Source organism: Somniosus microcephalus, chromosome 13 (assembly GCF_052327205.1).
Source record: "Somniosus microcephalus isolate GS21.2 chromosome 13, FLI_Smic_1.0, whole genome shotgun sequence".
NCBI lineage: Eukaryota > Metazoa > Chordata > Chondrichthyes > Squaliformes > Somniosidae > Somniosus > Somniosus microcephalus.
Window position 1 is genome coordinate 44,298,934 of NC_140999.1, and position 22,802 is coordinate 44,321,735.

The 22,802-nt window shown below is 46.7% G+C and overlaps 1 protein-coding gene across 1 annotated transcript in view; it reads left to right on the plus strand.

The window, feature by feature from the left end:
* The window catches only part of loxl5a (lysyl oxidase-like 5a), a 59,452-nt gene that overhangs the window by 21,648 nt on the left and 15,002 nt on the right, over window positions 1-22,802 (plus strand). Inside the window, exons 3-5 of the mRNA XM_086004871.1 lie at window positions 7,397-7,534; window positions 10,853-11,009; window positions 13,222-13,317. Of these exons, the coding sequence (XP_085860997.1) occupies window positions 7,397-7,534; window positions 10,853-11,009; window positions 13,222-13,317 (391 nt within the window). The remainder of the gene's footprint in view (window positions 1-7,396; window positions 7,535-10,852; window positions 11,010-13,221; window positions 13,318-22,802) is intronic.

The following is a 22,802-nucleotide window of genomic DNA, read 5'->3' on the forward strand; positions in this document are numbered from 1 at the left end:
TTCCCACACAGACAGACAGACAGACAAACTCATTTATATATATAGATATAAAAATTATTTGTACTTTTTTCATAACAACATGCCCTCAAAAAACCCTCGGCACCGCCGGGCACTCCAGCTAGTATACTTATAAAACATCTTAGGATTTTCCTTTATTTTGCTCGCCAGTGTTATTTCATGGCCCCTCCTTGCTCTCCTAATTTCTTTTTTAAGTATCCCCCTGCACTTTTTATACTCCTCTAGGGCTTCCTCTGTCTTTAGTCCTTTGTATCTGCCAAAAGCCCCCCTTTTTTTCCTAATCCATTCTCGTATATCCCTTGACATCCAAGATTCCCTGGGCTTGTTGGCCCCACCCTTGACCTTTACGGGAACATGTTGCCATTGTACTCTCTCAATTTCCTTTCTGAAAGACTCCCATTGCTCCAATGTGGATTTTCCTACAAGTAGCTGATCCCAGTCCACTTTGGCCAGATCCTGCCTTATCATATTAAAATCGGCCTTCCTCCAATTTAGAACCTTTATTTCCGGTCCATCTCTGTCCTTTTCCATGACTACCTTAAATCTCACTGAATTATGGTCACTGTCACCAAAGTGCTCACCTACTAACACTTCTACCACTTGCCCAGCCATATTCCCTAGAATTAGGTCCAGTACTGCCCCCTCTCTTGTAGGACTTTCTACATGCTGGCTCAAAAAGCTCTCCTGGATGCACTTTAAGAATTCTGCACCCTCTAAGCCTTTCACACTCTGACTATCCCAGTTAATATTAGGGGAGTTGAAATCCCCCACTATTATTACCCTATTATTTGCACATTTCTCTGAGATTTGCCTACATATCTGTTCCTCTATCTCCCCCTGACTGTTTGGGGGCCTATAGTACACTCCCAGCAAAGTGCTTGCCCCCTTTTTGTTTTTAAGTTCTACCCATATGGCCTCATTAGAGGAACCTGTTAATATATCATCCCTCCTTACAGCAGTAATTGACTCCTTAATTAATATTGCAACACCCCCTCCCCTTTTACACCCCCCTCTGTCTCGCCTGAAGATTCTATACCCCGGAATATTGAGCTGCCAGTCTTGCCCCTCCCTCAACCGTGTCTCCGTGATAGCAACAATATCATACTCCCATGTGTTCATCAACACCTTCAGTTCATCCATCTTATTCGCAAGACTCCTTGCATTAAAATAAATGCCATCCAGCCTTGCCCTACTCCCTTGTGCCGTTACATATTTGCTCTGCCTTCCAAGCTGACTTGTTTTTTCCTCTATATTTGGCTGTACATCACCCCCTATTATAGCTCCACTCTGTATTCCATCCCCCTGCCAAATTAGTTTAAACCCCCCCCCCCCAACAGCGCTAGCAAACCTCCCCGCAAGGATATTTGTCCCGTTCTGGTTCAGGTGCAACCCGTCCGACTTGTACAAGTCCCACCTTCCCCAGAAGCAGACCCAGTGATCCAGGAAACTAAAGCCCTCCCTCCTGCACCAACTCTTTAGCCACACATTCATCTACTCTATCCTCCTATTCCTATACTCACTAGCACGTGGCACCGGGAGTAATCCAGAGATTACAACCTTTGAGGTCCTGCTCTTTAATCTGCTACCTAGCTCCCTAAATTCTTGCTGCAGGACCTCATCCCTCTTCCTACCCATGTTGTTGGTCCCAATGTGAACCACGACCTCTGACTGTCCCTCCCCCTTCAGAATGCCCTGCAGCCGTTCAGTGACATCCTTGACCCTGGCACCAGGGAGGCAACAAACCATCCTGGAGTCACGTCTACGGCCACAGAAACGCCTATCTGTTCCCCTTACGATAGAATCCCCTACCACTATTGCTCTCCCGCTCTTTTTCCTCCCTTCCTGAGCAGCAGAAGCACCCCCGGTGCCAGGAAGTTGGCTGCTGCTGCCTTCCCCTGGTAAGTCATGTTAAACCGAGGCCCCATCTGCTCTATCGGGTGGATGTAAAAGATCCTATGGCACTTTCGAAGAAGAGCAGGGGAGTTATCCCTCAATCTACACAACAAAAACCGATTATCTGGTCATTATCACATTGCTGTTTTTGGGAGCTTGCTGTGTGCAAATTGGCTGCCACGTTTCCTGCGTTACAACAGTGACTACACTTCAAAAAGTACTTCATTGGCTATAAAGCGCTTTGGGATGTCCAGTGGTTTTGAAAGGTGCTATATAAATGCAAGTCTTTCTTTCTTTGTTCCAGCACTAGCACTCCAGTATTTGATAAGGAATATAACATTCTTTTAAAAAGGAAGGATGTTATATGATGCAGGGAAAGGACAGGGAAGTGGGATTAGATAGCTCCTTATGAAGATCTAGCACAAGCACAGGCAAGATGGGCCAAGCGGTCTCCTTACATAAGTCTCCTTCTGTGTTGAGGCTTCTATTAAATTAACATTTTTTAGTCCAACTCAATCACTTAACAGTACTGCAGTGGTCCTGGCCCTTTAAGAGGAAATGTGGTCTTATTTTTGAACTTAAACAGAAAAGTGTGGTGACATTTCATTCAGTGCCACAGGTTACATAACTGAAATAATTCAGTGGAATGCAATGATGACCTGGCAACAGTAAGACCAGAAAAACATGGCATGATGAAGAATATACAATTCATAAAAAATTAATATCCTTCAGATGTGAGACTTGGCCCAATTAGTTTAAAGTGATCCAAATCTATTGAAGTAAGAATTAGCACACAGTCTTAAATAGCCAGGTTCACTTGTGATCCTGCCTGAAATACAACAATCCTAAAATCTTTGCCTTTGAGAAACACAATTACTAGGTTCTCCTGCATCACCTGCTCCAATAGTTTGCTTTGTTATTGAGAGGCCTGGTTGATGGGCCAAGCCCCATAGCGTGAGACATCACCAACCTTAAAAAGAGTAGGAGATGAGCAGTGCTGGTTTGATACTGCCGAGCTTGGTTTTAAAAACCTGCAGATTGTGAAGAAAGACTTGCATTTATATAGCACCTTTTCCAACCTCAGGACATTCCCAAAGCGCTTCACAGCCAATGAAATACTTTTGAAGTGTAGCCACTGTTGTAATGTAGAGAAATGCAGTAGCCAATTTGCGCCCAGCAAGAACCCACAAACAGCAATGAGATTAATGACCAATTAAACTGTTTTAGGAGTGTTGGTGGAAAGATAACTGTTGGCTTAGACACGGAGAACTCCTCTGCTCTTCCTCAAATAGAGATCTTTACGTCCACCTGAGAGCGCAGACAGGGCCTCAATTTAACGTCTCAATTGAAAGACGGCCCCGCCACTAATGCAGAGCTCCCTCCATATTGCACTGGAATGTCAGCCTAGATTATGTACTAAAGTCCTGGAGTGGGGCTTGAACCCACGAACTTCTGACTTGGAGGCAACAGTGTGACCAAGTAGGCCAAGGCTGATGCAAAGGAATCTTCCATTCTTCGTTGTAACTGTGCTATGGCCACCATCCGACTAGCAGTTACCTGCCGCTACAAGGTCTGCTGTCCAATGAACATGTCCTCCTATTTAAGCCCCCTGTTGTCACCAGGAATTAGGATCTTGTGTTTTATTCTCAATGGCCAATCTTCAGGCTATGACTTTAGATCGGTGCTACTCATAAAGTGGGCTAGGGATTGTTTGCAGCCCCTTTTTCCCATTAGCTGTGAACCCTCCGCAGCTCCACCTGTCTCTAGGCCTCCTGTCATAACTTCCATGGCTGTGGTGTGTTAGCAGGTCTGAGATTCACAGCAGATCCCTGCCCTTCTATCCAGTGAGAAGAAGTGAATGAATGTTATGGGAGATGGGGTTTTTCCAGTACCCACAAAGCAAATGAAAAGGCTGTATTAAAACTCCAGAGCTTCTAGATTCTGTGGGGTTATCAGTCCCATAATAGTTTTTTCCATTCCTGAGGACTAGTGCCTGGCTTCTACATGCCAAATACCATGGATGAGAGTGCCCCATGTGGAGTATTGTGGGTACGGAGCTGCACCCTATCACTCTGTGGTACATTGTGTTGGACCATTGCGGACAGCTTTTAAGCAGAACTTAAGTTTTGATTGGTGGCCCTCAACAAAAAGTTAGCGAAAAGCACTGCTGTAAACATACCAGCCCGCAAGTGCATTTGCCTTCTGAGCGCACTCGCAGACCACAAATGCTCACTGGTTCTTTTACTGCTCCTTATAGCCACTGTTCCCTGGCCACAGTCCCAAACCCAACCACAGTTGCTGTCTGACTACATTCTCTGTAAAAGCCGCTCTTGGTGTATTTACCTCCCTTCGCAGCTGCCAGCCCATCATTAAGTTTTGGCTGGATATTGGGCAGGGTGATGATGCCCGTTACGTAATCGTGTGGTAACAGGTTGAAAAATCACTTTTTTTAATTTTAAGATGAAAAACTAGCTGCTAGATTTTTCCTTTAAAAGAGACAAGTGAGCTTTTCAACACAAAAGCTTATTTTTTTGGTTGCTCAACCAAATTAGTTCTGTTTTGATACCCCAAGTCCACACTGACAGTGAGAAAAACAGGTTACTGCCCAAATAAAGGTAATGAGGGTTTTTTGTTACTGTTTTTGTTTTGTGTGCTGATGTGAGGCATGTTAGTGCTGGGGAATGGAACGTTTCCCCAAATCAGACACTCTGTCAGCAGCAAACACTCCCAGGACAGGTACAGCATGGGTTAGATACAGAGTAAAGCTCCCTCTACACTACCTCAACAAGCACTCCCAAGTCAAATACAGCACAAGTTTGCAGCAGAGAAAAGCTCCAGCTTTTTAACAGAGCGCTAAAATGTGGATCAAGGAATTTTACTTATACGTTAATATGGGGCACAGTAATGTGTGGTTTGTAGGTCTACCGTCTATACTACTTATATGGTGCATTGCCTTACAGCATTGTGGCCGATTGCAGCCCTGAGTTCAGTGGCAGAACTCTAGGGTGTGAAGTGTTGCTGCTACTTGCAGAGGAGCTGAGACATGCCTAAGAAAGTAGTTGCCTCTGGAGGGAGCAATGTCGTGGAAACTGCTGGGAGCCACTTTCTCTGGCCAGGGGCTGGTTGAGTACCTCAGATCTCCTGTACTCACTAGTGACATGGTTTCTCACCCAATAGTCTGTATGGATCTTCCCCAGCCATTAAGGAGTGGCAGAACGTAAAGCTTTCAAACAACTTCACATAACTTAAATTGAGTAATGCGCAGGCTCCCATTCCAGTGTAAATATTCATTGATGGGTTCACCACCCAAATGGTTTTACATCAGACCGTGGGGTCATTTTCAACTTCACCTCATTGATTCTGATGGGATGAAAATCCAGCAGGTTCCACAATGGGTGAGGAATCTGCTTTGCCAGATTACTGTCCAGGTGGTGAAGTTAAAAATTACCCCCGGTATGTCCAGCAATTTCTGAACGGGACATTGAGGCCGGAATTTTCCTTATCTTGGCAGGTCCGGTGCGGCTGGTATCCGTGGCGAGTCCCGACCCTGCTGCTGGCTCCACCCTGCTGTAGAAAATGACTTGCCTTAATGGGGCCTATTAAGCCCGCCCAGCACGTTACCCAGCCCAATGAGATGGAGCGGATCTGGTGACGTCATTCATGACGTGTTTTAAGCTGGGATCCTTAAAGGGACCATGGCCACATTAAATTTTAAGTTTAAGCTAACATGGTGGGTGTTGAATCTTTACTGTACAATAATATAATAAGTTATATACGAGTGACCGAAATATAAAAAAATTATCATTAAGTAATATGACTCCATCGACAAATACGATCAAGGACATAATTAAAAAAGTACATTAATTGGGAAGTTATTGGTGCTTTAGTCACAAATCTATAGATTTTTGTATCTAACTGGTACAAATAAAAGATGTGTGTGTATAGGTAATACATAAAATTAAGCAAATTTTAGATATAATTGTAAAGGGGTGGATTTACAATCTTAAGCAAGTTCAGCGGAAGAGCTGCGGAATCCCCGACAAACAGTGTAAGTGGTGTTTACAATGCGTTTCTGTGATTTCTGCAGCTCTTCCGGTGAAGTTAACAATGGACAAGTGAGAGAACCTCTGCAGAAATTCACCCTGAGGTCTCGGACTGAAAAATTAAATTAGTCATTTCCAGGGACTGCAAGCAAATTGAACCAGTAGAATGAGTGATGAGAATGAAATTGTTACGGTTGATGACTTGATTTAATGTGTAACTGGACAATCACAGCATTCTGTGAGAAAAGCTTGATCAGAAACAACATACAAATTTATTTAAATGGTATATGTCATCAACCGAGGCCCCATCTGCTCTCTCAGGTGGATGTAAAAGATCCCATGGCGCTATTTAGAAGAAGAGCAGGGAAGTTATCCCCGGTGTCCTGGCCAATAGTTATCCCTCAACCAACATAACAAAAACAGATTATCTGGTCATTATCGCATTGCTGTTTGTGGGACCTTGCTGTGTGCAAATTGGCCGCCGCGTTTCCTACATTACAACCGTGACTCCACTTCAAAAGTACTTCATTGGCTGTAAAGCGCTTTGAGACGTCCGGTGGTCGTGAAAGGCAGTATATAAATGCAAGTCTTTTTTATAGTGCAGATCAATTCACTGCAATTACTGTTCAGTTGGAAGACAGCAGCCGAGAATGGCCAGTGAAAAATTAACATTTACCAGTAGCTTTTCAAGTAGAACAGAATCTCCATCAATCTGTTATCTGATGTAATCAACATGGTTTTTATTTTGGTTTGTTTTCCATGCTGTCAAGTAATCAGCTGGAGCAATGGCCATGGAACTCACACCTCAGGTTGACAGATGTGGTTCTTGAGATGTGTGAATCCTGTGGCCATGCAGGGAAATTTACAAAGTAGGGGGAAAAAGGCTCTTAAGTGCCTGTAAAGTACCTCATAATGATTTCAAGTGGGTCCCCCGCCGCTGCAGGTCGGGTCGGCTCCATGCTGACAGATGTGCCTGTGGAAAAGGTGCATCGTAGCGAGTTGACAGCGGGTTCCTGACCTGCTGTCAAAAAAAACCAATTTTCCCACCCGACCTGCCACCGATCACTCCCTCTACCACCATGGAAAATTCAGCCCTGAAAGTCTGATTATCAAATTAAAATGTCCAGTTTTTCATTTACGTTGCTGTCTCATGATGTGGAGAAATTCGTTCTTCAGGTTTTCAATTCACTTTCATTAGCAAAGCAAAGGTGAGAACTCAAGCCACAAAACCCCTCCTGTCCTGTTTTGTCTGTCTGCATCTGGATGCCTTAAATGTGCTGTACTCTCTTGGTTCTTGTACAACTGTTGTCATTTCAGCTAAGTATAATTATATTGGAAAAGTGGTGTTTTTCGAATACTTGGCTTGAAATCATCCTACTCAAATAACAGTTGTTTTTTGGAAATAATTCTGTGTTTAAAGCATGTCTGGCTTTCTGCTTTAGGTCTGCCTATAGTCCCAGAACGAGTGACCTCAGCATTAGGGTGCTTCTACGGTTCCCTCAAAGGGTCAAAAATCAAGGGACTGCTGACTTTCTCCCTAACAAGCCGCGCCATACCTGGGAATGGCACAGTTGTCACCAGTAAGTACAACGAATGTAAGTTTGTTTCACGGCAGGGAATTAATTGCCAGTGTGATCTAAATATGTCTATCCCATACTTTGCTGTTGATGATTGAGTTTGTGGGTAAAATGAGTCCTTTGCGCCAGTGTTACTGTCGCATGAATTTATCAAGCTCCCTTGCCAAGCAGGATTGTGCTTACAGGATGCAATCAAAAAAGATGCAACTCATTGCACCATGGAAAGACGAACTTCAGCCATGAGCCCCATATACTGAGCGCCTGCTCTGAAATGTGTCACTCTGAGCAATTGGAAAGTGGCATTTCACAACACACAGCACTATTGGTGCTATAGTTCAACAGGGCCCTATCACATCTTCTATTGATGTTGGATAGTCTTGTTTCATTAAAGCATTCCTTTGCTTTCTTTAGTGGACAGGAGAGGAAAGAGAGAACAGGGCTAAATCCCAGATTAGTGAATATCCCAGCCAGGCAGACTGTGAATGGAGGGCCAGGGGCACGTGGAGCTGCAAACCTGCTGAGGAGCACAGGTGAATGGCCCAGGCTGTAATTATCAACACTGCTGCTTCAGACAGGAATCTCAGCATCTTAAACTATGTGCTCACACATTCTTTTCAGAAAGGCCTCAAGTTTCTGAAACATGGTAAACATCGAGTTGATTTTTTATTCTCTAAGTGATTCATCTTGCACATCCTTCTCCAGTTAGACAGTTGAACCATGGATTCATTTTAGGAGTACAGCTCATGATGCCTCCATGATTGTCCTGCAGGGGTTGGGATTCAAGCACTGTGAGTGAGAGGACCTCAGTTTCACCAAGTGTTAACGATGCTTCCTGACCTGGGCCATTGACTACTTGGGGCTGGATTTTGTCAATGGGGGCGGGACTGCTGGTTGTCGGGTTTCAGTCCCGCCCCCAACGACGTCCGGCCAACCCACGCTATTTTCCCTTGATTTACCTTGTTAAGCCCGCCCTGCAGGCTTAGCTGGCCAATTAAGCGAAAGCCAGTGACAGAGGATGTCCGCGTATGACGTTTCATCGCTTTGAGAAGCTGGCAAACACTGACAATCTCTGTTCTAAGGTGAGCCCTTGTACTGAAGGCTCACCAAACCTCTTCCTCAGCAGAAAGCAGATGGCTGCTGCATCTGAGAATGCAGCAGCCATTCTGTCAGCTCTGCCGTTGAGATGAGGAGCCTTGGATCCCCAACGGTTGAAGCCTGCAGGAAGAAACAAAGGTAAGTAAACTTTTTCTAACAGTTTACACTCACCTCTCATACTTACCCCTCCACACTTGCACCCATCACTCACCTCCACAGCGGCTTTTTTGATCCCTCTCACCCCCCGCTGACCCTGGTGAGTTTCGCAGCCGTCGGGAAGCCCGCACTTGCAGGGGTAAAATGGGAATAAGCCTCTTAACTGCCTCTTAACTACCTGTTAACAGGCAGTTAATTGGCTGTAATCCCCTTCCCACCTCGATGAATCGGGTCCCTGCGCGAGTCGGGGACCCGCCTCCCAGGAAGATGGCACGGAGGCGGGTTGGAAGCGGGTTCGATACCTGCTCCCAGTTTCTGCCATTTTCCCGGCAGTCCCGCCTCCCCAGGGCTGGCAAAATTCCCACCTTGGTGTCTGAATAAATCACATTCCATTTTTATTATGGGTTTTACTGATTTTTCAGTTCACAGGATTATCCATATTCCTGTGAAAACCCCAAACCTGTGGTGGCCTTGTTCATGACCTGTTCCAGGAGTCTGGGTTGGGAGATTTTCTCAAAGTAGGTATTTGTGGTGCCACATGTCGTTCAACAAAAGGCTGCAGTATGTTCACTTGGGTCGGTATCTCTGTCAGTTCTTCCTCTGTCCATGATGGATCATTGTGTGGCTGCAAGAGATTACAGCTAAATAGTTCAGCCAGGATCAATCAAAGCTCACTCACCGAGATCAAATACGCCACCATTTCAAAGAGGTCCTGCCCATTGTGAGTTTAACCAAGAGTTTTGGCATTCTCATATTTAAACACTTAGAAAGAAAAATGATCCTTCATAAATTACAAATGTTTAAACATTGAGTTCTGAGAATGAGCAGCAGTGTTTGTATGAGCAGCATTGCCAAGGTAGTGCTGGAGAGTTGACAGGCCTTGTAGAGGACTGAAAAATGCAAAGCTTTGGGCAAGTTTCAGTTTTGAGCTTTTCCAAGCACATACAGGCATGTGTGTGAGTGTGCTCTGAAAAAATGAATGACCATGCAGTACTGTCCTGCTACCACTATCACTAGTGTACGTATTCATTAAACGGTAAGGAAGGTCTTTAATTCAAAGTGCTCTCCCCATGTCTATGGGGGAAAAAAGTGTGTTTTGTTTGTTAAAATATTCCTTTGTGTTTTTTTTTAAATCTAATTTTTTCCCCACCATTTTGAATCTAATTTCTTCCAGGTTGCTCTGATGACATCATTGATAGGGAAAAGTCACTGTCACTGATAAAGAAAGGTCACCTGTGTCATGGAGCAGCTCCATTTATTTGATTGGGATTGCAAATTCAGATTGGTCTGGGAGCTGATGCAGCCCTGGGCCCTGGGAAACTGTTAGCCTCTCCTTCAAGTTCACTAGAGACCTCAGGTTGTATTGTAAGAGCCATGACCTTTACGTACCTGGAGCATACCCAGCACAAATTAAACACATTCTCAATTCAGGTACTCACTATTAACATCAAATATTCTGCAGTCAATTATAACAAGAATCAAGTACAGAGGAAGCTCCATCATATTGCTTTAACTTGTGCCTTGTAACAGCAGCCCTACTACACAAGTGTGTCAGCCTCCATTGTCCACGTTGACCATCCTGTGGCTTATCTCGAGTGTGATTGCTAACTTATTACTAATTTGTGCTGGATTATGGGTACTTTATGGCCTTGTGCCCACTAGGAGCTGGTTGAAACTGACCAAAGTGTTTCCTTCCTACACTTTTTTTTCCCACTCCATGCTGAGGTACCATTCCACGGCCAACTGAAACCCTCCAGCACCAGACCCACTTGGTCATTGCATGGGAATGCCTGTAGCAGGATAGTCACCCATAGAGGTCATCACAGCCCAATCATGCCCTAACTTGAAATTCACATAGCCACATTTCCCAGCAGTAGTCATTGGACAGGGATCAGGAGCAGGAACCATGGTTATTTTGCTTCCTCTCGCTAACTCAGGGACACTGAGGCCAATTGTAGTGTCCCAACTTCTGCCCCAGCTCTGATGACCTAACTTGGCACTGAGCAGGGTTTGAATTTCCCAATCTGTTTGCCGCAGTTCCACATTATCTGTGAATTTCTTTCACTTCAGGCACTATCACAGTATGGATCAGTTTAGCCATTACGATCTGTTGGAGGCCACCACGCAGAGGAAAGTAGCTGAAGGGCACAAAGCCAGCTTCTGTCTGGAGGACACTACGTGTGACCCTGGCATCCGAAGGAGATATGCATGCACAGCACACACTCAGGTAAAAGGCTGCAATGGCATCAATATCTTGTCGGGTGGTGTGGGTTTGGACATGCACCAACCATTAGACACGTATTGCTGTCTGATGGGTAAAAAACAACCATCTTCCTCTGGCGTGTTGAGACTCATTTGTCATAAGAGAAATAAATAAAATGGTACCAGATAGGACTATCGTGCAGCAACAGTATGTCTCCCACTCTCAGAGAACAACATCCCAGTCCAAACTTTCCTCTTTTGGAGTTCTAACCCAACTTGGATTTGACCATCCAGGTTTCATGTGGACAGTCAGCATATTCAGGTCATTGTCTGCATTTGATGATGAATATTAGTGCTGTTCCAGGCTCTTCCTTTTGGCACCGCTCTGGGCTCCTCCCCTCAGCACTTCTCCAGGCTCCTACCTCCTGCTGTTGTTGCAGGGTGTTGAATATCACTGCACACTGTGAGGGAATTCTCTTAAGATCAGGAATTCCTGCCTACAGGCAGCAGCTTTTAGTCTGTTGGAACAGAAGCAGCAGGAGTTAGGAGATGGGAGCAGCACTGATGGGTGGGAGAGGAGCAGGGAGTGGCAGTGGGTGATTGGGATGAGGAGTAGTGCTTGGGGTGGGGGGGGTGGTTAGAGAGATGAGGAGAGTGCCAACATAAACTGAGGGAGAAGAGTGTCTCCATGTCCCTGCGACAACTGTATAAACTATTTGAGAACAATTTACCAATCGGGTTTAGTAACCAAGAGAACCAATACATATCCACAGTGGCATTCAATTCCTCCACAAGAATAAGGTCATTGGCAAAAGAACCAGAGGGGAGATGAGGAGACATTTTTTTTATGCAGCGAGTTCTTATGATCTGGAATGCACTGCCTGAAAGGATGGTGGAAGCAGATTCAATAGTAATTTTCAAAAGGTAATTGGATATTGACTTAAAAAGAAAAAAATTGCCGGGCTATGGGTAAAGAGCAGGGGGGTGGGACTAATTGGATAGCTCTTTCAAAGAGCCGGCAGAGGCACGAAGAGCTGATTGGCCTCCTTCTGCGCTGTATCATTCTATGCTTCTAAGAAATGAGGGAGAATGCCTTCAATTTGTGCCACAACTGTATACTGTGCAAGTGCGGAGTGTTAGGTATACCTGCAGCTTAATTTACAACAAGCCCGAGTCTCGCTGCACTCTTAATGTAATTACATGTTATAGGACTATGTCCAGAGCTGTTTTTGAATTGTCAGTATTTTTGGGGGGGAGGGGTGAGGGAGGTTTCTGGTCAGCCTTTGCTCGTTTTTCAGGTTGGCATGTATGGGTCCCCAGCTCCAAATAAGCCCTTTCTAACCTGCTCCTCGGTGATGACCCATTTTCACTCGTCAATAGTTGTCCATTGTGGGTTATTTATATGCTCCCATATGCAGGAAACTTCGCGATATCCGGCACCGACGGGACCGGCGTGATGCCGATCTATGAAAACTTTCAGACAGACCAGCGCTAATGTTGAAGGATACGGAGGTTTTCATCTCCGTATCTGACAACAAACACTGTTGCTTAGCAACAGCTTGTAAACAGTCGGCCCGTACCTTGGAAGCGTCTCTGTAGCTTAGCAACAGCTTCAGAGAGGCTTTCCAGAGACTGTTTAAAAAAATGCTAGGAGAAGAAAAAAAAAGAAAAAAACGAAAAAAACCCGAAAAAAACGGCTGCTGATTTCTGCCGTTAGATTGAGGTTTCCGGACATACAACTTCCGGATAAACCAAAGTTTCCTGTAGTGTACTTTGAAATCCCTCCCATCCACCCACCCCCATCAATTTATTCTCCTTCTTGCTTGAAGATGCTGACTCATCCTGGGGTACAGTTGCATGGGTGCTGGCGCTTCACCAAATTGGCCACCCTTCATGCATGAGCCTGGACAGTGAGTGTCATCAAGTTATTCGACTGTGGAGGGCATCACAGCCAAATTTAATTCTGTTCTCACCCAATATATGTATGCACACAGATGCAGACCAACACACGTTCAAAGCAGGGGTCACTGCTGCATAGTCCCAGGAAACCCAGGCTGATTTTTTACCCCCTCCTTCCCCATCGCCTCAGTGCAAATACCACTACTCGCCACAGACCAAGTTCAAACCTGGGACTTTCTGCCCTCATTTAAAAAAAAAAAATTGAAGATTAACACATTCCAGAACTGTAAGTTTGTAACTGATTGATTATATTTTCACACTTTACACTTTCCCAATAGGGATTAGGTCCCGGTTGTTATGATACATACAACGCAGATATTGACTGCCAGTGGATTGATATAACAGACGTCGTTCCCGGTAACTACATACTGAAGGTACTGAAGCCATCTAATTCTTTCTATCACTGGGACTGTATCACAAAAACAGGTTACAAGCAAAAGCTTGTCTGGCAACTGATCCTCCTCCCACCTCTAGCTGCCAATTCTCTTACTGTGTCTCGCTTCTCCCTCTCTCTTTGTAAGTCTATGTCTGTCTCTGTATTTTACCTATACTATTGCAGTCAGTGGTCTTCTTGTTCCTCTCATGCCCCAATTACATTATCCTAAAGCACACTTCTTCCTCTGCATTCTCATTGTGTTCAAATCAAGATTTATCGCACCATTTCCTACTCTGACTGGTTCATTCCCAGGATCTCAAAACGGTGAAACTCCTCATCTCTCTATCTTCTGTCATTCCTATAATCTCTAGGCTCAGTCAGTAGCCTCTCGCCTCTGAGCCAGAAAGTTGTGGGTTCAAGTCCCACTCCAGAGACTTGAGCACATAAATCTAGGCTGACACTCCAGTGCCGTACTAAGGGAGTGCTGCACTGTTGGAGGTGCCGTCTTTCGGATGAGACGTTAAACCGAGGCCCCGCCTGCTCTCTCAGGTGGGCATAAAAGATCCCACCGCACTATTTCGAAAAAGAGCAGGGGAGTTATCCCTTGTGTCCTGACCAATATTTATCCCTCAGTCAATATCACTAAAACAGATGATCTGGTCATTATCACATTGCTGTTTGTGGGAGCTTGCTGTGCACAAATTGGCTGCCATGTTTTCTTCATTACAACAGTGACTACACTCCAAAAGTACTTCTTTGGCTGTAAAGTGCTTTGGGATGTTCTGAGGTTGTGAAAGGCGCTATATAAATGCAAGTCTTTTCTTTTTAGGCTTTCAAAATCCATGCTTGATGTCATCTAATCACAATTCCTAATTTATCTTATCTTTTCTTTACAACCTTGAGTTCTCAATAAGAAAGTGATTAAAACACATGTTTTGTTGATTAATCTGGATCTCCTAATGATCAATGAACAGTTTTTATTCTTTCTACAATCTTCAGTTAGATTGGGTGTAAAACTAGGTTGTGAAGCTAGGTAATTATGTTGCCAAAATAGATGGAGAATGCAAGAAAGAAAAACATCCATCGAGTGAGAGATTTTAAATTTACAAAAGATATTACAATAGAGAAAATGAGTAACATTAAAAAATAACAGAAAGGAATGAGAGGCTAGCGTAGAGTACTTGCTGGTACTAATCCAACCCTTTATTCCTTATTGTCTCTGTCTTTTTAATATTCAACAATGTAAAATTGTGTTTGGGTGTTTATTTTAATAGTTTAGTGTCATTTTCCAGTAATATATAACCTAACCTGATGTTTTAGGTATTTATTACTGTAATATTTGTTTGTTTCAGTGTATGAGCTGAAAACAAACAAAACTAGTCAGGCCAGGGAGACTGGAACTTCCCTCGACCTGCTTGCAATCTAACAATTAAGCTGATTTGGAGTTTTGCTAAACTTGCATGTTTTTTTTATATATAAACTTCTCTGAGCTGACAGTTTATTCTGGGAACTAGAAGGAAAATCACTAAAAGGGACAATCAACCAATGTTCCTGTTAAGCTGCGCAGCCGCACGGCCACACAGCAGGTCTGGAAGTCCCGCACAGCCGGCTCACCGGCTTTTAAATGGAAAACCGTGCATGCGCAGAAATTTGAAGGGGCCGCACAGCCTGTTAAAAGGAGCCGTGCACCCATTGCAATCAGCCTAATTGCACTTTAGCCTCGTCAGTAACTCCACTTTGAACTATGAGAGAAGGTTTGAGTTGGGTGTATATGTGCATTGGGGGAGGTGGTGTGTGATTTTCCTTTGTTTTCTTAGACTGTGACTTGTGCCAATTTGGGAGGGTGGAGGCGATGGCAGGTCATGGGGATTATTCCCCCTTTGCTGCTCCCTGTTGCTCCATCTCCTTTTGCATTAATCCCTACAATCTTGGCTAATCCTTTGGCTCAGGATTGTAAGAACACAGCTGCAGTTCTACGTTCTTCTAGGACAGGAAAATACTGGGACAAGGAAAAAAAACTGCTGAAAGTTGCAGTAGACTTTTGATTGGCATCCACAGGCTGCTGTTGTCTCCCAGACACGTGGCATGAGGAATCTCTCATAGACTGTCTACATCTCTGCCTGTAAAAAAATGTGACAAAAGCATGAAAGAATGCCAGTTCTTTGTTTTTAATTTATTTCAGCTTTCTCTACTCTCCTGAAGGGGTGGATTCTGACTCGGGTGCAGCTTCCAGGAGTGCTGGCTGGCCTCCAGCACCATGCCCCAGTGATCATTCATCATATATGAGCCTAGATGGTGAATGTTGGCATAGTATGTAACTGCGGGTGGAATCGCATCCGATACTGATTCTGTCCTCACACGACATCCAGACATAATCGCAGCTGCAATCACTGGACAGTGATCAGGAGTGGGAACGTTGGCTGATATTTATCCTTGCATAAATGTTCCCTGATTTCCCTGTAAATCGTGGTACCCGTAACTGCTGACATAACTGACATCAACAAAGGATTGCCAGGTCTTTAGCAAGCTGTATGTTGAAGCTCATCAATGAATAGGCTGATTTCCTTTCAAACCTTGGTCTGGAAAGTCGATAGCGCTGCGCCCGTTTTACAGACATAAAACGGGTACCCAAGGCTCCAATATCAGGCTCGCTCATTCCTGACTGAAAGTGTGCTACTGTAGGAATGGAGGTTCCTAACGAAAAGACTGAGTTCGACTCAGGCAATCAAAATAACGAACTTTAATGGAACAAAACAGGTTTTAACTGGAAACTGCTGGAATACATCGAATACAGGTCTGCTCTCTTTGAAGGCTCCACGAGGACTGCTCCTCTGGTCCGAAAGCTGACGTCATCACGTTCTTCCCGCCATTGGGGGATCATGTGACTAACGGCATGACGTCATCACGTTGAAACCGTGCTGTAAAGGTAACTAGACATGGTACAGTTAAACAGTGTAATTAAAGGTACAGACACAGGCTGTAACTACATTGCTGTTAAAGGAATTATGTACAACCACTCTGAGTCCTTTGGTGGCTCCGCCACATGTGCCCCCCCAGAATTGTCTTTAACAGGAAAAAGTTAGATGAGGAGGAGGTCTGACAAGTCTGTCTGATCGATGTCGATAACCTGACAGAGGAAGTTGATGACCGGTGGTCGAGCTGGCAGTCGGTTGTGGTTGAGCAGGCGCGGCGAGCATGGTCGACTTGGCGGGCGGCTTTGGTTGATCTGGCACGGCGGCTGCGGGTGGTCGGCCACGTTTCGGTGGTTCAGCGACGACGACTGGGCGGTCCAGGTCCAGGTGAGCCGGCTTCAATCGGTCCACCGAAATGTGATCCGGCTTTCCTCCAATGTCGACCGAAAAGGATTTGTCTCCTGGTTCGATGACGCGGAAGGGACCAGTGTAAGGGGGCTTGAGCGGATCCCGGTGAGCGTCATGGCGGATGAATACATACTCGGCATTCTTCAGTTCCGCTGGCACGTGGGAGTTCTGTAAGCCGTGATTTGATGTAGGCACCGGAGCGAAGCATCTGGCCGCTTCCTGGTGGCTAATGAGTTGCTGGGAGGCGGACCATGGCTCTGTGGGAGAAGGGAGGAAATCCCCTGGTACTCGGAGAGGCTGGCCGTAGACGAGTTCGGCTGAGGACGATTGCAGGTCTTCTTTGGGCACCGTACGAAGACCCAAAAGGACCCATGGAAGTCTGTCCACCCATCCTGCACCTTGAAGACTGGCCCGAAGGGCGGCTTTAAGCGACCCGTGGAAGCGCTCGCAAAGGCCGTTCGCCTGTGGATAATAGGCGGTGGTGCGATGAAGTTTGGTGCCGAGCCCCTGAGCTACAGCGTTCCAAAGCTCCGAGGAAAATTGTGGCCCACGGTCGGAAGAGATGTCTGCCGGTATCCCGAAACGGGCAACCCAACAGGAGATGAAAGCTCTAGCGACGTCTGCCGAAGTAGTGGAAACCAAAGGAATTGCCTCTGGCCACCTAGTGGTGCGGTCCACCATGGTGAGGAGATGCGTATAACCATGAGAAGGCGGAAGCGGGCCCCACAAGGTCCACATGCACGTGGTCGAAACGACACTCCGGAACAGCGAACGTAGCCACTGGAGCTTTAACATGACGCTGGACCTTGGCCTTCTGGCAGACTACGCAGGTATTAGCCCAGTCACGGACATCGAGGTGCATACCTTTCCTGACGAACTTCGCCGACATAAGCCGTTGTGAAGCCTTCATCCCAGGGTGCGACAACCCGTGTATGGCATCAAACACCTTCCGGCGCCATGCGACCGGCACGATAGGTCGGGGAACGCCCATGGAGACGTTGCAAAGGAGCGTGGCGCCTGTGGCCTGGAAAGTGACGTCGGTCGCTTGGAAACTAGAGGGGACGGTTCTGTATGATTGGACCTCAGTGTCCGAGACCTGATCTGCAGCCATGAGGGCGTAGTCGATCCCCAGGCGAACCGCGTGGACCGTCGCACGGGAGAGGCAATCCGCCACCAGGTTGTCCTTACCATAAGAACATAAGAAATAGGAGCAGGAGTAGGCCAATCGGCCCCTCGAGCCTGCTCCACCATTCAATAAGATCATGGCTGATCTGATCCTAACCTCAAATCTACTATCACTCTACATCCCTCCCGAACCCATGTGATCTCATGGGAGAGGCGAAAAACCAGATAAAAAACCCAATGGCCAATTTGGGAGAAAAAAATCAGGGAAATTCCTCTCCGACCCATCTAGGCGATCGAAACTCGTCCAGGAGATCACTGTCCCTATATTTTCTACAGTACTTACCTTCTGTAAAAGGTGATCTCCACCCCAGCCAGGAACAGGAATAGAACCATCTCCTGAAATCTAACACATAATTAGAACACAAGAAGTAGGAGCAGAACCAGGCTACACGGCCCCTGGGCCCGCTCCGTTACCCACAGGGCCATGACCGTTCCGAACATAGACTCATGTCCAATTTCTTGCCCGCTTCCCGTAACCCCTAATTCCCTTTACTTCTAAGAAACTGTCTATTTCTGTTTTAAATATATTTAATGATGTAGCTTCCACAGCTTTCTGAGGCAGCAAATTCCACAGACCTACTACCCTCTGAGTGAAGGAGTTTCTCCTCATCTCAGTTTTGAAAGAGCAGCCCCTTATTCTAAGATTATGCCCCCTAGTTCTAGTTTCACCCATCATTGGGAACATCCTCACCACATCCACCCGATCAAGCCCCTTCACAATCTTATATGTTTCAATAAGATCGCCTTTCATTCTTCTGAACTCCAATGAGTAGAGTCCCAATCTACTCAACCTCTCCTCATATGTCCACCCCCTCATCCCCGGGATTAACCGAGTGAACCTTCTTTGTACTGACTCGAGAGCAAGTATGTCTTAAGTATGGACACCAAAACTGTATGCAGTATTCCAGGTGCGGTCTCACCAATACCTTGTACAACTGCAACAATACCTCCCTGTTTTTATATTCTATCCCCCTAGCAATAAAAGCCAACATTCCATTGGCCTTCTTGATCACTTGCTGCACCTGCAGACTAACTTTTTGAGTTTCGTGCACCAGGACCCCCAGATCCCTTTGTACTACAGTACTTTCCAGTTTCTTGCCATTAAGATAATAACTTGCTCTATGATTTTTCCTGCCAAAGTGCATAACCTCACACTTTCCAGTATTGTATTCCATCTGCCAAATCGCTGCCCACTTACTTAGCCTGTCTATGTCCCTTTGCAGGTTTTTTATGTCCTCCTCACTCACTACTTTCCTTCCCATCTTTGTATCATCTGCAAACTTTGATATGTTACACTCGGTCCCCTCCTCCAAATCATTAATATAGATTGTAAAGAGTTGGGGACCCAGCACTGACCCCTGCGGAACACCACTAGTTACTGATTGCCAGTCTGAGAACGAACCATTTATCCCAACTCTCTGCTTTCTGTTAGATAGCCAATCCTCCACCCATGCCAGAATATTACCAGACACATGTTGAATGTCCGTGGTAAATTCGGAAATAAACGTCAGGTGACGTTGACGAGCGGACCACGGTTCGGCGGTCTTGGCCATGGCGAACGTTAGAGGCTTGTGGTCAACAAAAGCCGTGAAGGGATGTCCTTCTAATAAGAACCGGAAATGGCGAATGGCTAGGAAAAGGGCCAGTAACTCCCGATCGAAGGTGCTGTATTTTTTTTCATTTTTCCGTAGTTGACGGCTGAAAAACGCCAGCGGTTGCCATGTGCTGTTAACCCACTGCTCTTGCACTGCGCCGATGGCGTAGTCTGACGCGTCCGTGGTAAGGGCAATGGTGGCACCTGGAAGTGGGTGCGCTAGCATGGTTGCGTTGGCCGAGGCGCTCTTGGTGTTGACGAACGCCTGGTCCACCTCGGCTGTCCAGCTGATTGGATCCTTACCGGACTTGCCCTTGAGGGCCCCGTACAAGGGTTGCATAAGCTGAGCCGCCTTAGGGACGAATCGGTGATAGAAGTTGACCATCCCCAGGAACTCTTGCAGGGCCTTGACGGTTGGCGGGCGCGGGAAAGAGGTAACCGCTTACACCTTCATCATTAAGGGGAAGACGCCGTCCGACGTTATGCGGTGTCCCAAGAAATCGATCTGCTGCAGGCCGAACTGGCTGAGGCGCGTAAAGAGGGTACGCAAATGGGAGATGTGCTCTTCCTTGCTAGCACTGGCGATGGAAATGTCGTCAAGGTAGACGAAGATGAAGCTTAGGTCTCGGAGCACGGAGTCCATTAAGCGCTGGAACGCCTGTGCCGCGTTCTTCAAGCCAAACGGCATCCGCAGGAACTCAGAGGCCGAAAGGGGTGATGACTGCGGTCTTCGGGACATCTTGCGGGTGCACGGGAACCTGGTGATAGCCCCGGACAAGGTCGACTTTAGAAAAGATAGAATTTCCCGCCAAATGGGCCGAGAAATCCTGAATATGCGGAATCGGATACCGATCAGGAGTGGTGGCGTCGTTCAGGCGTCGGTAGTCACCGCATGGCCGCCAGCCGCCGCCCGGTTTCGGAACAATGTGGAGAGGCGAAGACCAGGGACTATTGGATCGGCGAATGATCCCGAGCCGCTCCATCATGTCGAACTCCGCTTTTGCAGCCGCGAGCTTGCCGGGTTCGAGCCTTCTAGCCCGCGCATAAACCGGGGAGCCAGTAGTGGTGATATGATGTTCAACACCATGCTTCGTGGCCGAGGAGGAGAAAGTGGGCCTTGTCAGCTCCGGAAACTCTCCGAGGAGCCGAGTGAAGTCATCCGGAGGAGGGAAAGCGCAGGCAATAAAGCGCGCCACGGTGGTACCGTGGTAGCACGGAATCGAGTGGAAGGTGTCCGCGTTGATCAACCGGCGGTGCCGGACATCGACGAGGAGGCTGTTGGCACACAGAAAATCCGCCCCTAGGATGGCCTGTGAGACTGTGGCCGTGACAAATTCCCAACAGAAGCGCTGACCGCCGAAACAGACTTGGACCCGCCGCTTTCAGAAAGTTCGAATTGCTGCGCCATTGGCCGCTACGAGGGAAAAACCGTGGTTCCCAGCTTGCATATCGAGCTTCGACGCAGGTAGAATGCTACACTGCGCCCCGGTGTCACAAAGGAAACGTCGACCCGATAGGGAATCGGTGATATAAAGAAGTTTCCCCGTAGATCCGACGGCCATCGCAACCACGGAGCGCCCGTTAGACCCGGTCCTCCTTCGCCAGGAATGCTGCAGGAGCTTCTTTGGGGGCGAAAAGATGCAGGGGGAGTGGCAACGTCGTGGTTTCGCGCCAAAACTGGCGTGGTAGGAGCACCAGCCCGCTGCAGGAGGAGCTGGAACCGCACCTGTGGGGGATGGGCGCCTCGTGGTCGCGCAGCACTGCTGGGTTACAGTGAAAATCTTACCGGCTTCGGCAGCAAGCTCGGCGCAGTCTGTAATGTCGGATCTGGCTAGGGCAGCCTGTACCTGCTCCGGCATTTGGTAGAGGAAAAGCTCCCGGAAGAGGAAGCATTCCGGTTCGGCACCCAAGAAAGAGCGTGAGCATTTGGCTCATGAGCTCAGACGGTTTGTGTTGAATCCGTGATTCTTAAAGTATGATGTTTTCCAATAACTAGATGGAGGCTGTAAATTAACAATCAACAGGTGTTTACTGGAGGAGGGTAGTCTAAAGACTAACAGTACAGAGGCATGCTCAAGGCTTATATACAGGTGTGGTCACTGCCGGTACTACAGTATACAGGAGCTGTAAAAGTAGTTCTCTCTTAAAGGTACATACACTACAATTCCTCCCCTTTTAGATTAACAGTACCCATAACATTCAAATAACAGTTAACACTTTAACATGCACATTAAACTGAAATAGTCCATTTATAGATTCAGTCTTTGGGGCGGATTCCTGATCCTTTCTGGATAGCACCTTTCCTGAGGTTCTTGTTCTTGGTGCGGAGGCGATTCTGGCCCCCTTTCGTTGGTTAGTTCATCAGGTTCCGCTGCTACTGTTTCTGAGGTAGATGCTACCGGTATGTCGGGTTCATCCCCAGGTACACGAGACATGGGGTTGACTCATTCCTGTGACGCTAGGATCTGGTCGACGTGGCGTCTCAATGTTCTCCCCGACATCCACTGTGTACATTAATGGCCCTTGCCGTGTGCATATCGTTCCGGGTTGCCATTTCTCTGTTCGGTAGTCGCGGGCCAAGACTGGTTGTCCTACATTGAAGCTCCTTGTCGGCTTTTCATTGATGTGCTGGAATTGCTTATCCTCAACATTTCTTCGCACATTTGGTCTGAGCAAATCCAGACGCGATCCCAACCTTCGGTTAAAGAACATCATGGCCGGGGTCTGGTTGGTAACTGCATGTGTCGCATTTCTGTAGGCTAACAGGAAATTGTCCACCTTATGCTGTAGTGGAATTTCATCATCGCACATGGCCCTTATCGCCTTTTTAAAGGTTTGTACGAACCTCTCAACCAATCCATTTGTGGCTGGATGATACGGGGCGGATGTGTAATGCCTTACCCATTCCTTCTCATAAATTTCCGAAACTTTTCGGACACAAACTGTGGTCCGTTATCAGAGCAAATCTGCTCTGGCAAGCCGTTTCTGGCAAATATGGTCTGTAGGACTGCAATCGTTTTCTCTGTAGTGGTTGAGGACATTTTGATCACCTCAGGCCATTTCGAGTGCGCATCCACTGCTAATAAGAACATTGAGTCCATGAATGGACCAGCAAAATCAATATGCACCCGTTGCCATGGAGAGGAGGGCCACTCCCATGGGTGTAGAGGGGCATGTGGTGGTGCATTTTGGACCTTCTGGCATTCTGAGCAGCTCTTTGTTAGGTCCTCGATTTGTTGATCGATCCCCGGCCACCACACATAAGCCCTAGCAAGGCTTTTCATTTTCACCCCTCCCAGATGGCCTTCGTGAAGCTCATTGAGCACTCTCTCCCTTAACTTGGGTGGAATTACCACTCGGGATCCACACATCACTGTCCCCTGG